This window comes from Ornithorhynchus anatinus, chromosome 9 (genome assembly GCF_004115215.2).
Source record: "Ornithorhynchus anatinus isolate Pmale09 chromosome 9, mOrnAna1.pri.v4, whole genome shotgun sequence".
Classification (NCBI taxonomy): domain Eukaryota; kingdom Metazoa; phylum Chordata; class Mammalia; order Monotremata; family Ornithorhynchidae; genus Ornithorhynchus; species Ornithorhynchus anatinus.
Window position 1 is genome coordinate 39,963,147 of NC_041736.1, and position 16,862 is coordinate 39,980,008.

The following is a 16,862-nucleotide window of genomic DNA, read 5'->3' on the forward strand; positions in this document are numbered from 1 at the left end:
GGAGCTTACACCCCAGCGGGGGAGACACGCATCAACGTATTTACAAACAAGAGTCATCAAAATAAATAATTGAATACCTAACTGAATAAACATATACACATAAGTGCTGAGGATGGGATAAGTACATATGTGCAAGAAATGGATGATGGGCTTACATGACAGGATCTTGGGAATAAATAGGGGGAAGGCAAGTTGGAAGAGTTACTAGTAACAATAATAACTGTGGTATCTGTAAAGCGCTTACTATGTGCCAACCGCTATACTAAGTGCTGGGGTAGATACAAGATAATCGGGTCCCACATGGGACTCACAGTTTAAGGAGGTGGGAGAACAGGTGGGCTTTGACTCCAAGGAGAACCCATCTCTGTCAGATTTGGGGAGGACCTGTTCCAAACGTGCATGTAGTCAGAGAGAGCACAGCCTCCTTCTTCGATAGAGGAGATAATTTCAAATGATTCACTTTCCAATGCAACAATTTAAATCCTTAGGGAACAAGAAAAGCCTTGTCCCTATTGGTTGCTTCTAACGTCTTGGGGACTAGATAGAAGGCAGAAAAAAAACACAATTACATTAAGGGTGTTTCAAATAGCTTTTCTTTTTCATCATCTCCTCCAGATGAGAAGCCGGAGAAGGAATGAAATGGGTAGGAAACTCATCCTTACCCAGGGCTTCTGAAGCCCACTGGGGAGGCTGGGCCAAGGCTGGATCATCAGACTTCATGGAACCGGTCAAATGGAGTGCTAAATTTGTCCCTCTTCTTTTTCTTTTGTTCGTCTGACCTTTGGGAAGCATTTTCTGGCCTCACGACTTCTTCCATGGGGCCGGTTCCCAAACCTCATAAGCAATTTCGAGGGATGTTACGACTGCAGTTTCAGAGCAAGACTTGAGGACACCGCCACGCTTCTTTGTAAGGTGGAAAGTTTAGGAAAGAAAAAAAAACTGACACTGCAACACAGTTCAGTATTCCAAATTCCTTCACTTAGATGTATGTGTATATAGAGATATCTGTCTATTTATGTAAAAATAGACGGATAGATAAAATAGATAATCCCACTTTTCTGAATAAACTATCACAGTGAGAAATATCTAATTTAAGATTTGAGAATTTTGAGAATTCCCTTAGTACAGTGCCTAGTCCCTATTAAGCGAGCAATACATGCCACTGATTGACTGATTACAGACCAGGGCCTCGGATCTGTCAGAATACAGCAATTGGACTTCAACGAGCAAGATTACAGTATCTAATTCCAACCAGTATTTAAATGAGTGTTTACCTTGAATGCTGTGATTAGGGACTGTGCTGAGTGTGCAGTTAGAGCTCAATCAGCTTTTTTCAAGGGGCCATGTCTATTTTAAGGGGGTAAACATATGCTCACCAGCTAGTCTTCAAAAAATTCAAGATTTGGGTGGACTCTGAATTTTGCTTTTCCTGGAGGGCTCGTGGCCAGGGAAGGCTAGAGCCAAAAACCTGGCCTCTGTAGGTGGACACTGCCTGGCTCTATCTGTTCTCAATGAGTCTTTTAAATGTCTTCTCCCCATCCCTCCCCCCTTAATTAAGAATTATATTAATTCTTAATGAGTGAATTTGGTGAATTCCTCCCCTCAATTTTCTCTGGACTCTTTGCACTGTGTGTGCCTCTTTTATCTCTCAATGGTATTTACTGAGCACTTACAGTGTGCAGAGCACTGTACGAACTTCCCGGGAGGGTACAAGACAACAGAGTTGGCTGATACATTTCCTGCCTGCAATGATCTTGCAGTCCAGAGGATGCAAATGCGAACCCTGAACTCAGCCTCCCAATTTTAAAAGGCATGTAAATTCAAGAACACGGGCTTGTGTGAGAAATTGTGTGAACTAGTGTCTTGGTAATTTCTGTGTGTTTCAGACAATTTGTCGTGCCTAGTTAAGCAGCCCTAAACCTATATGGCCTTCAAAAGAACAGAGAATACAACTCTCTGTTAGTGCCAAACTGGAAATGCACTGCACCCTCAGGGATTACAATAATCCGGCAACCTCTAGATACTGAGATACTTTCAATCCTCACTATCCTATTGTCTATTTTGTTGTCGAGGCTGCCATTGCTAACAGTGCTAAGGGGTGTGTGGTTGTTACTGACAGATTAGAAACCAGCAGTCATTTCTCCACTGTGCATTTGAGAAGAGCCACTGCTTTAAGAAGCAGCATGACACGGTGGATAGAGCACGGGCCCGGGAGTCAGAAGGTCATGGGTTCTAATCCCGACTCTGTCGCTTGTCGGCTGCGTGACCTTGGGCAAGTCATCTCACTTCTCTATGCCTCAGTTACCTCATCTGTAAAATGGGGATGGGATCGAGACTGTGAGCCCCACGTGGGACAAGGACTTTGTCCAACCTGATTTGTTTGTATGCACTCCAGCTCTTAGTACAGAGCTTGGCACATAGTAAGTGCATAACAAAGACCACAATTATTATCATTATTATTATTATTATTTACAGTCTTTTGTTATTTGCAATTCAGCCTTGGCCATCTACCTTCTAGACCGTGAGTATTTTGTGGGCAGGGATGGTCTCTCTTTGCTGCTGAACTATACTTTCCAAGCGCTTAGTACAGTGCTCTGCACAGAATAAGCGCTCAATAAATACAACTGAATGAGTGAAAAAACCTGCAAGAAGCCTTTGCTCAAGTAAAACTACTCCTCACCCAGTTGCACTGTCAGTGGCTTCACAGGATTCCTCAGTTGTGCTACACTGCTTGAAATTGTGCTCGTACTGGGTCTTTGTAGTATTCCTTTTCACCTTACTTGTGGTCACCCCACTTCACTTAACCACAAAACTGCTGAGATGTCCTGTTGTCATGCATTTTTTTTTTTTTTAGCACATCCTACCCAGAAAATTGTGTGGAAGCAAATGTCACTTTCTGATGAACCGGCCATATTTTAAGGTCTCGTTGTTGATCTTATACTCCCATTTAATGTTAATTATGGATCTTGTATGATACGGATGAAAAAAATGAAGGAAACATTTATGATCTCTGTGGCAAATAAAAATTCCATAGAGATAAAGAAGGTTGGACATCACCACCGATCTCTAGTCCTTAGAGCTACGCTTGCTCTCGATGCCATGACGACATCCATCAATGGTATATACTCAGCGCTTACTGCACTGTACTGAGCGCTTGGAAAAGAACAATATATAATAGAGTTGGTAAATGTGAGATCCCTGCTCACCAGGAACTTACTTTTTCTGAAAATTTTCCCCCCAAAAGGCATGATAGCATTCTGGGTTCATTTTTTCTTCCTCATTAGCATATCACTGGACAATAAATTGCTCAGGCATATTTGGCATCAGCTTTAGTTATGTATTGCTGATGATAATCTAAAGCTGCCCCAATACAGGCCGCTACACGAATTCACTGATCTTTCGACTTATTGTCTTCGATAATTCCTGGGAGGGTTGGAGGCAGCGGGTGTGCCCGGAACTCTGAGCCCCCGAGGAGTCTGAAATTCTGCTCCTCTAGCCACATCGCCTTACTGATTTTGTTTTTATTTTGTGCATCTGTCAGGGCTGTGTTTTAATGTTTCATCATTCCTGATGAATCTCCAATCCCTTTTTCCCATTTATATTCTTTGATTGTGAGCTGCCTGAGAGACAGGGACCACGTCTGATTCCCACCTACGTATTCTCTCCCAGTGCTTAGCACATAGTAAACAAGTACTAAATACTACGATTACTACAATTACTACTACTGCACATTTTGAGCAAACAGAAATGAGGATTTTTCACATAATGCTCACAGTCTTTATACCAGAGATTTAAAGTGAGGTGCATTTTACTGGGTATATTTTCCAAACGGAGGAGGGAATATAGTCGTTATGGTAGACAGGTAATGGGAAATGTGAAGAGCCGGTTAAGAAACAGTAGGTCACAGGATGATAAGAGTCTTGCTAAGTACACTGAGGTCTTGAAACAGCTTTCCGTTTTCACCTACTCAGGCCATCTTCTTCACCACAAGGATGGAAAGGTAGGTGTGTGGGGGATGATGGGGAAAGGGCCTAGATGTAGAAATATCTACCTTAGGGAGGATACTTCAAGGGAAACTCTGAGACTATAGACATATAGATTCTAGGCTGAAAACCACCTCCACGAAGCAAATTATTCCTTGGCTCAAAGGTCCCAAAATGTCTTATCCAGCCCTAATCACCCAGGAGAAGGACGCTGAGTGTTGTCTGTGTGTTTCAGGGTGGGGATACAACAGGAGTAAAACAAGCTCCTTGCCCTTCCTGGAAATGGTTGAAAGTTAATAGAAGGGAGAGACATTGCTGCCTGGGAGAAATACAACCGATGAACTAACTGAATTCTGTTTTATAACTTTTAAAAGTGCATTCTGGAACAGAAAAAAAAAATTCTTTCTTTTCAGGTAAAAAAAAAAAAATAGGCACAGCAATTAAACCAAAGCTCCAACATTGCAATATTTGAGGTTCTCTAGCGATCTATTGAAGTGTAAAAACTTCAGAAACCAAAACATCAGTAAACAGCAAATATCCTCCCTAACCCACACCTACCACTTCCCACCGAAACCTTTCTTGTAAGCCTCTTTTCTGAAATTTCTAAATAAGGACCACAGAACTCTGTAGTTTCTTTTTCCTCATAAATTGTCTTTACAGCTTCAGGAAACTTACAATTTCCAAGTGCAAAGTAGTTAAGAACTCAGAACCCTGATTAAGCCCTCAATTCCTCTTTTCCCACTCCCTTCTACGTCACCCTTGCACTCAGATTTGCTCCATTTACTCACTCCTTCCTCCACCCCACTGCACTTGTGGACTTATCTGTGGCCGAACTGTACATTCCAAGTGCTTAGTACAGTGTTCTACACATAGTAAGCGCTCAATAAATACTATTGAATGAATAACCATAATTTATTTCTGTTAATGTCTGTCTTCCCCTTTAAAATGTGAGCTTGGTGTGGGCAGGAAATATGTCTACCAGCTCTGTTTAGATTGTATTCTCCCAAGTGCTTACCACAGTGCTCTGCATACAGTAAGCACTCAGTTAATACACTTGACTGATTAATCCAAACGTCCCTTGAGTGAAAACCACCAGGTAAACTTGGAATACTTTCGGGACTTATTTTGAATTAAGCCCAACGCGTTAAAGGGGAAAAAAACCAACCCAAAACATTGGCATGTGGCATGTCCAAGTCCCAAAATGGAAGAACGGAAATATAGCCCACGCAGATGGATTTTTCACACCACCCCTTCCATTTCTAGAGTAAAAACTACTTTATTAGCAAGTCTGCTTTCCAACTCCACAGTATCCAACAACTCACAACTTAAAATACCTCCCCACGCACCTAAGAAAAATCTTTTTAAGATTAATTCCTAGCTCGGTTTAACTAATATCTTTTAACTGTTTCAAGAGTGAAGTTCAAATGCAGTCAGACTAATGCAAGATCTGTCATGACAGAGACTCACAAACCTGCTTGCAACTCAGTACACCTAAACTTCTTCTGCAGCCGAATAAATTTCTGAACGGCTTTAATAAAGCATACTGAGCAACAAGGGGAACAAATGAGCCAAACTATGGGAGCCAGGCTTGTAAATCATTCCCAGAACCTAATTTCAAATGGATTCCACCATGTGCCTCATACACTGAATGGGGATATCTCCAGCTGTTTAATTAAAGACAGAGTGGAAACGTGAAACAGACATCTTGCTTTCTCATGATTTCAAATGAGCAGAAATAGCACTGAATATTTATAACTGATACTTATGTAAACATAGACTGATAATTATAATAATAATAATTTTGGTATTTAAGTATTCACTATGTGCCAAGCACTGTACTAAATGCTGGGGGAGATATAAGACAATCGAGTGAGACACAGTAGGAGGACGATAAGGAAACTCAGGCACAGAGAAGTTAGGTGACTTGTTCAAGGTTACACAGCAGGCAAGTGTCATAGCTGGGATTAGAAACAGGTCCTCTGACTCGCAGGCCTATGCTCTTTCCATTAGACCATGCTGCTTCTCTGAGCTACCTTCTTGGAACAGAAACTATAGAAAATGTATTTCAAAGGCAATCTGAGTGTACCCTACGAACTCATCAGTCTAGAAGAATGGGTTGTGTTAATACTACTCATCATCATCATCATCATAATAGTGGTATTTGTTAAGCACTCACTATGTGCCAGGCACTATTCTAAGCGTTTGGGGTAGATACAAGAATCAGTTGGACACAGTCCCTGTCCCACATGGGGCTCACCGTCTTACAACCCATTTTATAGATGAGGTAACTGAAGCACAGAGAAGTGAAGTAACTTGCCTGAGGTTAGCCAGCAGACAAGTGGCAGATCTGGGATTAGATCTAACCCAGGTCCTTTATACTAAGGCCCGTGCTCTATCGACTAGGCCATGCTGTGTTAGAGTCAGGACCCCTTCTCGGACTGCCAAAATCAGCTGAAACAGGCCATCTTCACCTGAGCCAAGAAGAGGTCTGGCCCTCATCTGGGAGGCAAGGTTAGGAAATGAGAAAAGAGGTAGCCTAATGACTTCATTTCTGCTTTCCTCATCCTATCTCCAACTCAGAGACAACATATCTCCATCCTCAGTTAACTAAATGCAAGTGAAAAGACTCCCTGAATTGTGAGTGCAACCACTTAATGAAAAATCCTCCCCACCCTAAACCACTTCACCGATTCACATCATTTCAACCAGAAGCAAATAGGGAGGCAGAAACTTAATTTTTACTTGAGACAATCAGTCCAAATACTGAAAGAGTGAAGGACAGATGCAAATGAAGAGGAAGAACTGGATTACCATAGTCTCTGTCGATTAAATTGGTACTTACTGTTCGATACGGGGAGACAAGTAAAGCTTGGGGAACACCTGAGTAGCTTCCGCATCCTCAAAGGACACCGAAAGGAGGGCCACGTCCTCCCCCGGGTCTTCGTTTGCATCCTTAAAGTCAAAGAAAAAGAAAATATCCTCAGTAGGGGCAAGTGACCGAAAGGAAAGTCATGCAGAGTCGACACAAGAGTCATCTTTTCTTCCAAAAGGCCATTTAAAAAAAAAAAACTCCAAGGATTTGGTTTTTAGATCTATTGAAATGTCTAAAGAATAGAATACTGGATTGGAATTAGGAGGATTCAAGCTCTCAGCTTTGCCAGGGACTAAGTGCTCCTAGCTATAATAATGCTTGGCACATAGTAAGCGCATAACATATACCACATTATATTCACCCTTGGAATTAGAGGATAGGGAGAACTTCGTCCCCTCTATTATTCCTGCAGATGTAAGGAGAACTAATTAAGTAGTCTCTACAAGTTCTTTGAACTGCTCAGTGATAAATGTCATGAGAGGTGACATTATTATTGTTACATAAATATACTGTTTGGCTTCAACCCAAGTACATGAAAAATAACTGTACTATAGCCATATAATAACAGGTATCCCGCTACAGAGTAGTAGCACCCTTAAAATCCTTGGTTTAATCCAAAAAAAAAAATTCCAGGTACTGTAAGCCATTTTTCTCCCCAGTAGTAGTTAAAGGGGCAGGGAGGAAAATGAGTCTAAAACAACTGAAATAATATCTAGGTCTGTCAAACCTGCTGAAATACAAGAAGGTTGTGAAAAAGAAATGAAAAAACGGTTTCAAGCAGAATGCAATGTCTAACATTTTTTCAGAAACCATCTAGCAAGAATTTCAAGTTTAGTTTTCTTTATTCAGTGGTAACAGTGCTGCAGTTAGTTCCCTTTTGAGGCAAGCCATGAAAATTAATCAATTAATCAGCCAGGGCAATTTATTGAGAACTAACTATGTGAAGAGCATTGTTCTAAGCAGTTTAATTCATTCATTCAATCATATTTAATGAGCGCTTACTGTGTGCAGAGCACTATACTAAGCGCTTAGAAAAGTACAATACAATGATAAACAGTGACATTCCCTGCCCACAGTGAAAGCAAAATGGAACAAAATAACGCCACAAATGCACATTATTTGGGGGGAATTCATCCAAATCCACTTGAATCTGGAATGTTTCTCCAGGGTTCATTCAATCATTCATTCCTTCAATCGTATTTACTGAGGGCTTATTGTGAGCAGAGCACTGTACTAAATGCTTGCAAAGGACAATACAGCAATAAAGAGAGACAATCCCTGCCCACAATGGTTGGCAAGAAGCGTTCCTACATCATAAATCAATTGCCAGCCACTTTTTGCCATTTTGTTCTCCCTTATCTTCCATCTCCTATAATAATAATAATGTTGGTATTTGTTAAGTGCTTATTATGTGCCAAGCATTGTTCTAAGCACTGGGGTAGATACAAGGTAATCAGGTTGTTCCACGCAGGACTCACAGTCTTCATCCCCATTTTACAGATGAGGTAACTGAGGCACAGAGAAGTTAAGTGACTTGTCCAAGGTCATACTGCTGACAAGCGGCAGAGCTGGGATTAGAACGTATGACCTCTGACCCCCAAACCTGGGCTCTTTCCACTGAGCAATGCTGCTTCTCAATCGGTATTATGTTTTGTTGAGTGCTGGCTTATGTCTCTGGAATAGCATTTCTCAGCTAAGCATTTGGGATAGTAAAATACAATACAATACAGCACACTACAACAGAGTTGGTAGATATAATTCTTGCCCTCAAGGAGCTTGTGGTCTAGTTCTACCTCAGTTACACTCTAGAACTTCATAATGATAACAGTGATGATGTCATTTATTAAACGCTTACTACATGTGAAGCACTCTTCTAAGCACTGGGGTAGATACAAGCTAATCAGGTTGGACATAGTCCCTGTCCCACATGGGGCTCCTGATCATAATCCCCCTTTTAAAGATGAGGGAACTGAGGCACAGAGAAGTTAAGTGATTTGCCCAAGGTCACAGAGTTGACAAGTGGTGGACCGAATTAGAACCCAGGTCCTCTGACTTCCAGGCCCGTGCTCTATCCACTAGGCTACGCTGCTTCCCATCACAATCTTGCAGGAATGCCTGTTCTAGCAAATGACTATGACAAAAGGTAAATGAAAAATAAGTCAGGTTTTCCACTTCCAGCTTTTAAGGGCAAATAAAGAGTAAAACTGCAAAAATCTAAACCAATAAAAAAACTCAACTAAATTATTTTACCATGCAAATCTCACCCTGGAGCAATCACACATTTACTTTTGGCTCAATTCACATATAATATGCATTTAATTTAATTTAGATAGTGTCTTCAAAGCCTTTATCACAGAATGATGCAATTATAGGGCTGGAAAAGACCTTGAAAGGTCCTATAGTCCTCTGCCTTCAGGTTAAGACCACACCTAAACCATCCCAGACAGATAGAATCTATTCTGATTTTTAAAACCTCCAATGGAGGAGAGTCTATAATCTTCCTCTCATAACTCATTTCACCAGTATCACTATCAGGAAATTATTTTTTATGTGAAACCTAAATCCCTCACGTTGCAGCTTAAACTTGTTTTCTCTTGTTCTGTCCTCGGTAGAGATAGAGAACAGCTAAGCCTCGCCTTCAGCACGAAAGACCTCAAAATAAAAGGATGATACTGTCTCAAGTTCCAAATGGGTCACAACCCCTAACTTTCTCTAGCTCCCCGGTTTACCAAAACCCAAACAAATTCCAAAATGGAACCAAATTTCCCCTTCTTCTATTCCTCTCAGGCAAAACGCTAATGGGTGTTTGCAAAATGTAACATGGATCTTCCTGCAGTTGGGCTTGCTACTTTTTGCAAGGGTCCAGTTACTTTCTGGAGGAGACAAACAGGGGAAGGAGAAACCAGAGGAAAGCAGCTAGTGCCATGTTGGAATTACTTGAGGAGCTGGATGGTGAAGAGACTTTGGGCCAAAACAGGACTCTTTATATACCAGAAGTTTTCTAGTCATCAGTGGAATAAACTGATGGAAAGCAAGAAGGTTCCATCCATTTTGGGGCAAAGAGTTGCTATTTTCATATTCAGTATTTCAAACAATTATTTTCAATGTTCACGATCTCTGGCCCACCCAAGATATGCTGAGGGTAAGAGGGAAGTGCTCGGGTTGGGGAGGGGAGGGAAGAGTGAGTAAAATACTACTGCATTTCTATAACACCTCCCATCCCAATTAATAATAATAATAATTTGGGTATTTGTTAAGCGCTTACTATGTGCCGAGCATTGTTCTAAGTACTGGGTAGATACACCGTAAATAGGTTGACCCATAGGGGGTTCATAATTTTAATCCTCATTTTACAAATGAGGTAACTGAGACACAGAGAAGTTAAGTGACTTACCCAAGGTCTCACAGCAGATACGTGGTGGAGCTGGGATTAGAACCCACGACCTCTGACTCCCAAGCCCATGCTCTTCCCACTGAGCCATGCTGAATTAATAAAAATACTCCCTTGCTCTTTCTTAGTAGTAACGGTATTTTTCAAACTTATTATATGAATCAAATGGCCTCCATCCCACTTCTCTTTCCATCACCCTCAGTTGCGGGGGCTTCACCCGCCCCCTTCGATCAGTCAATCCATCAATGGTATTTACTGAGCGCTTGCTATGTGCAGAGCACTGTACTGAGTGCTTGGGAGAGTACAACAGAGTTAGCAAACATTCCCTGCCCACTACAAGCTTACTATATATGCTAAGCATTGGGGTAAACACTGGATAACTAGATCAGACACAATTCCTTTCCCCCAGAGGGCTCACAATCTAAGTCGATGGTGGTTGTTTTTTAAAGTTCCAGAGGAGCCCACGAAAGAGACGGAGAACTAGATTGTAAACTCCTTGTGGGCAGGGAACATATCTGCCAACTCTATTGCAATGTACTCTCCCAAGTGCTTCGTACAGAAAGCACTCAATAAATACCATTGATTGACTGGCCCCGCCACTTGCCTGCTGTGTGACCTGAGGCAAGTCACTTCACTTCCTCTGTGCCTCAGTTCCTTCATCCGTAAAATGGGGATTAAGACTGTGAGCCCCACGTGGGGCAACCTGATTACCTTGTATCTCCCCCAGCGTTTAGAAAAGTGCTTGGCACATAGGTGCTTACCATTATTATTATTGATTAGAGTACAGAAACGCAAGTCAGCCCTTGAGCCTCTGGTATACTCCAATCTCTCGGGGCCTGAAATGAAAATTAAGTTATCTTCTTGAAAAATAGTCTTTGAGTCTCAGGTGAGAGCTGATATCCAACTATCCAGCCTTATTCTTGGACTTAAAAATGGTTCAGGACTGAAGCTTGGAAAAATGGTACGTCCACAGAAATCAGTATTCCATTAGGATTTGGGTTTCAAAATAGCATTCATTAGCACTGCTTTGCAGCAGAACTGGAAGAATTCCCTCCTTCATTTACACTAGGCTGGATGCCTTATATAAGATGATGAAAATGAATTAAAAATGATTTTCTGATAGTCGCCCCTATGGGTTGCATGACACTGTTTCGAGGTTAAGGCTACAGGCCAGGACCACAATCCACAACACATTCTCATAATAATAACTTTGGGATTTGTTAAGCGCTTACTAGGTGCCGAGCACTGTTCTAAGCGCTGGGGGAGATACAGGGTAATCAGGTTGTCCCACGTGGGGCTCACACACTTTTAATCCCCATTTTCAGATGAGGGAACTGAGGCACAGAGAAGTTAAGTGACTTGCCCACAGTCACACAGCTGACAAGTGGCAGAGCCGGGAGTCGAACTCATGACCACTGACTCCGAAGCCCAGGCTCCTTCCACTGAGCAACGCTGCTTCTCCAGGCAGGGAACGTGTCTACCAACTCTGTTGCACTGTCCTCTCCCACGCGCTTAGTACAGTGCTCTGCACAGAGGAAGCACTTAATAAATACCATTGACGATGATCACATTTGTCCAGATGCCGGAAGAGAGCCTACATTTATTTACTCTTTACTCCACTTAACTTCCCTCTCTCCAACTACTCAGGAAAATGGGAAAGCAGTATCCCCAAACAACTGGAATGATTCGGCTTTATATAATAAGCATTTATCAAACAGCACCCTGCTAAGAGAACTTTGAATGCTAGCCTGAATTTGAAAATATCAAATGCCAGGATCTCACTTTGCAAACTATTCCAACATGTTTTTCCATTTTGTTGCGCTTTCCATTGAAAATAGTATTTTGGCTCTTAAGGGATGCAAAACTTCAACTTTTAGTACTCCAGTAAGTCTAGAGAATTCTAACTTTGTCACAAAATACAAATGCACACCAGGCTGCTTCTGGTCTCTGCGGCTCTAGTGGGATTTTGCATCTGGGAAATTATAAAAGTAGTTCTTGCATCATGGTTCTTAGAAGCTAATATTACAGGTGATTATTGGAGCGACTAATGGCAGCAATTGAAAAGAGGATGCTTATATTTGAGGACATTGAAAATGGCCAACTGCTGATTGTGAAAGGATTTCCCTTCTCAAAAATGGCGGCCCAATGGTAGTATCTAGTAATGGAGGCTTTTATGATGAATAAAAAATTGATCACTGCATAACTGTGCTATAATTTTTAAGTGGTCTTGGCTTACTACATAATTCACTAAGAAGTGACTATCGTTGAAACTGTTTTAAAAACCAAGAAATAAATCTTCAAACGTTTTAGACTCAGGGAACCAAACCCCGGTGAAGTTCACAAATAATTACAGATTAGGTAAACTGGTGAAGAATTCAGCTCTATTTGTTCTCTTATTTCTACCTTGGCCTGACTAAAAATCAAAATCAAATACCAGAAGAAGGAAAGGTAAATTTTTGGGTATCCAAATTGACTCGGTTATCCAAATTTACACCAGTTTAATTAATGAAAAAAGTAGTCACGTCAAATTCTGTTTGGTTTAGAAATTAACACTGGCCTCAATTAGCGGTGCTTAGCACTTAGTGACCCTTTAGTATTTTATATAGATGTACAGTCAATTATTTAATCCTGATACACAGTCAATTATTTAATCCTGATACACACATGTTCCTACTTGTTATAACCTTGTTCTTCCTCCTGCTTTCTCTATGTGCAAATAATTTAGGTCTGCCTGACTCTCCCATTAGACTGTACGCAGCTGGAGGACAGGGACCATTTCTTTTGCTGTACTGGAATCTCCCAGAATTTTAGTACAGTGCTCTGCACATGGGAGGGGCTAATAATTATAATACTAACTGTGGCATTTGTTAAGGGCTTATTATATACCAAGCACTGTGCTAAGCACATCAGGAAGGGCTGTCCCACGTGCAGCTCACAGCCTTAGGGGAAGGGAGAACAAGGTAATTAATCGCTATTTTACAAGTGAAGAAACTAAGGCACAGAGAAAGTGTTTCACCCCAGGTCACCCAGCATGTAAATAGTGAAACCAGAATTAGAACCCAGGTCCTCCGACCTAGGCTCGTGCTCTCTCCACTAGGCCATGTTGAAACTCTGCTCAATAAATACTCCTGATGGTCTGACTGAAAGGACAATTGATTTTCAAATTTCTCTGGCAAGGCGATATCACCATACCTGAGCTAGATTATGGGCCATCTTCTATTCCTCAATGACCCAGCCTCAAATGGAATAGCTATGGGTTATCAAAATACACGGGAACTCTAAGTCTGCAGATGAACTACAGAAATGGCTGATTGCTATGATAATTCGAAGCATCATCCACAGTTCCTTACCAAAATCAAATTACTTAAATAAGTGCTGAATTTCTTGGGATCCTGTGAGAGAGGTGTGTACAACTGAATTCCATCACTAAATCAGCTAGCCCCCTCCTACCTTACCTCGCTCATCTCCCGCTACTACCCAACCCACAAACTGTGCTACTCTAATGCCAATTTACTCTCCGTACCTTGATCTCGTCCATCCCGCTGTGCCTACCCCATGTCTTTCCTCTGGCCTGCAGCTCCCTCCCGTTTCTTGTCTGACAGACCACCCCTCTCCCCACCTTCAAAGCCCTACTAAAATCACACCTCCTCCAAGAGGCCTTCCCTAAGCCCTTATTTCTCCTACCCACTCTCCTCTCTGTGTCTCCTGTGCCTTTGGATCTGTACCCCTTAAGAACTGGATACTCACCCCACCATCAACCCCGCAACCCTTATGTACATATCTCTTCACTCTGCCATTTCCTCTTTCTGTCACTTATTTTAATATTTTCTCTCCATCTCACTGTAAACTCCTTGCAGGCAAGCATGGTGTCTACAAAATCTTTTATGCCGTATTTTTCCAAGTGCTTAGTTACAGTGATCTGCAGCCAGAAAGCTCTCAATAAATACCAGTGATTGATTGAGGCAAACGAAGAAAATATGGGTCCATGCCACACAGGGAAAAGAGACCTGCCTCCCAACCAAATTACATAGTGCATCGTTCTCCAAAAGGACTGTAAACCTTTCACTGAATTGCATCTCCTTGAGATCGGGGATCAGGTCTTCCAACTCCCTTTTATTTTAATATTGAATGATTCTTTCTGTTAAGCACTTACTATGTGCCAAGAACTGTATTAAGTGCTGAGGAAGATACAAGATAATCAGGTCCCACACGGGGCTCACAGGCTAAGTAGGAAGGCAGAATAAGCAATGAGTCCCCATTTTGCAGATGAGGGAACTAAGGCACAGAGAAATTAAATGACTTGTCCAAGGTCACCCAGCAAGCAAGGGGTGGAACTGGAATTAGAACTCAGGTCCTCTGACTCCCAGGCCCATGCTCTTTCCACTAGGCCATGCTGCTCACGTGTACTCTCCCTAAGCACTTAGTAGAAGGTACTGCACACAGTAAGCACTCAAAAAGTGCCACTGATTGAACTCAAAAGGATTAAGAATGACAATGATTGTGGTATTTATTAAGTGCCTACTATGTGCCAAGAACTATGCTAAGGGCTGGGAGAAATATAGATAATCAGAACTGAACTTTAACTCAGTTGCAGGGTAGAATACAAAAAATATACGGATTAAAGGGAAATCCTCATGTTACAGATGAAAAACCTGAAGCACAGAGAAGTTAGGTGACTCTCCCAAGGTCACACAACAGGCATGTGATGAAGGCAGGATTAGAACCCGGGTGTTCTGACTCCCAATCTTGTGCTTTTTCCACTAGACCGCACTGCTTCTCAAAATATATATTCCTACATCACTGCCAACCCATCCGCTTCCCAAAAACGTCCTAGAATCTGAACGTGTTCCAAGAGATTTAGTAAAAATAAGTAGTAAAAATAAATAAAAATAAAATATAAAATAAAAAAAATAAAAATAAGAGGTAAAAATCCTGAGTGGGTCCTAAACCTATTGAAGGCACTCTCCCCTCTACCTTCTCGATCCTCCCTCCTCCCCTCTATTTTCTCTTTCTCCCTACCACATCTCACCCCACTCCACCCCTGCTGAAACGTCTGTGCCAGAGGAGTGACTCAGATGGGACAAGAGTGGAGCGGGAAGAAGAAGGTAGAGAAACTTCTTTACTATCAGATCTTCTAGTTTACTTTAGAACAGTCCTGCCTGGCACTTGCAGATTAATTATATTTTTTTAAAAAAGATCATGCTATAGAAAGCAGTTCTTTGAGAGGAAGATCATGAGCCCCCAGTGAATCATAACTTTACATAGCTCCAGCCCCTAAGAGAAGCTGTATCAGAACAATGAGTAATGGTTGGAGAGATCTGGGGTTGGGCAAAAGATACACAGAAGGGTAAAACAAAAGAAGAGGGTGGGAGTCGATCCCACAGGTCAATACTTACAAGACAACTCTGTTGTATCTAACAACTCTGTTGCAGTGTAATCAATCATATTTATCGAGTGCTTACTGTGTGCAGAGCACTGTACAAAGCGCTTGGGTGAGTACAACATAACAGAGTTGGTAGGCACATTCCCTGCATGTAAGGACGCAAATCCAAGCGCAAGGGTGACAGAGAAAGGAGTGCGAGAAGAGGAAAATGAGGGCTTAGTCAGGGAAGGCCTCTTGGAGGAGATGTGACTTTAATAAGGCTTTGAAGGCGGGGGGAAGAAGGATCATCCTATTGGATATAAAAAGGGAGGGCGTTCCAGGCCAGAGGCAAGATGTGGGCGAAAGGCTGGCGGCGAGATAGATGAGATGGAGGTACGGTGAGTAGGTGGAGTGAAGGGTGTGGGCTGGGTTGTAGTAGGAACTCTCCCAAGCACTGAATATAGTGCTCTGCACAGTAGTAAACACTCAGTAAATACCACTGAGTAACTGATTGGAATCCGGGCCTAATAAAAGCTAGGGGTTTCTCTAGGGAACTCTGATTGGAACAGAGTTTAGTCACATCCCTGAGCTACAAATAACAATAACAAATAATGATATTACTAGGTAACGCCACATCCCTCCCAATTGAACTTGTTTTGGATACTTCTGAAAGTCGTCTATAAGAGCAAACCTCATTATCCACCTACCAGAAGAGCTTTCGCTGTCCCCAGTTAGCTGACGAGGACCGCGGACTTCTTCTAATAGCCAGTTGCAAAGTCTAGGTCAGAGTTGACGCCGATTACCTGAATCTTCTCAACGTGCCATCTTGTTACTAGATGACATGGCAGCGCAGGCTCGGTCTTCATTCGATAAAATCCACGTTAATGCTTTCCTAAAGGCACGGAGGCCACTTGGCCACTCTTATTTATGCAGGAATCTGCTTTGTGGAATTGCACTCACTCTTAGCATGCCAGTTACTGCTGCTGTTTATAAAGCTAAATGCGAAACATATGTTGTTCAGATAAACTACGGAAAAAGTCCTGGCCTTTTTCAATTAACGAAGATCATCCATTCACTCATTCAATCGTATTTATTGAGCGCTTACTGTTGCCTGGGCCAGTCGGATGTTGGCCCCTTCAGTTGCTGTATCTCCAAGAACCACACCTTGAAAAATAGGGTGAGATTGGAGAAATAGGCTCCGGGGCTATGTCAAGGCAGCCCGGGTGAGGGCATGGATTTGGAGACAATTACCAG

The 16,862-nt window shown here is 42.0% G+C and overlaps 1 protein-coding gene across 5 annotated transcripts in view; it reads right to left on the reverse strand.

Moving 5' to 3' along the window:
* Positions 1 to 16,862, reverse strand: part of BABAM2 (BRISC and BRCA1 A complex member 2) — a 311,772-nt gene that overhangs the window by 148,967 nt on the left and 145,943 nt on the right. For all 5 annotated transcript variants that reach the window (XR_003762063.2, XM_029072333.2, XM_039913076.1 and 2 more), the window contains one exon: positions 6,826 to 6,935. Coding sequence is in view for 4 of the 5 variants with exons in the window: in XM_029072333.2 (XP_028928166.1) it covers positions 6,826 to 6,935 (110 nt within the window). In the remaining variant the exon portion in view is untranslated. The remainder of the gene's footprint in view (positions 1 to 6,825; positions 6,936 to 16,862) is intronic.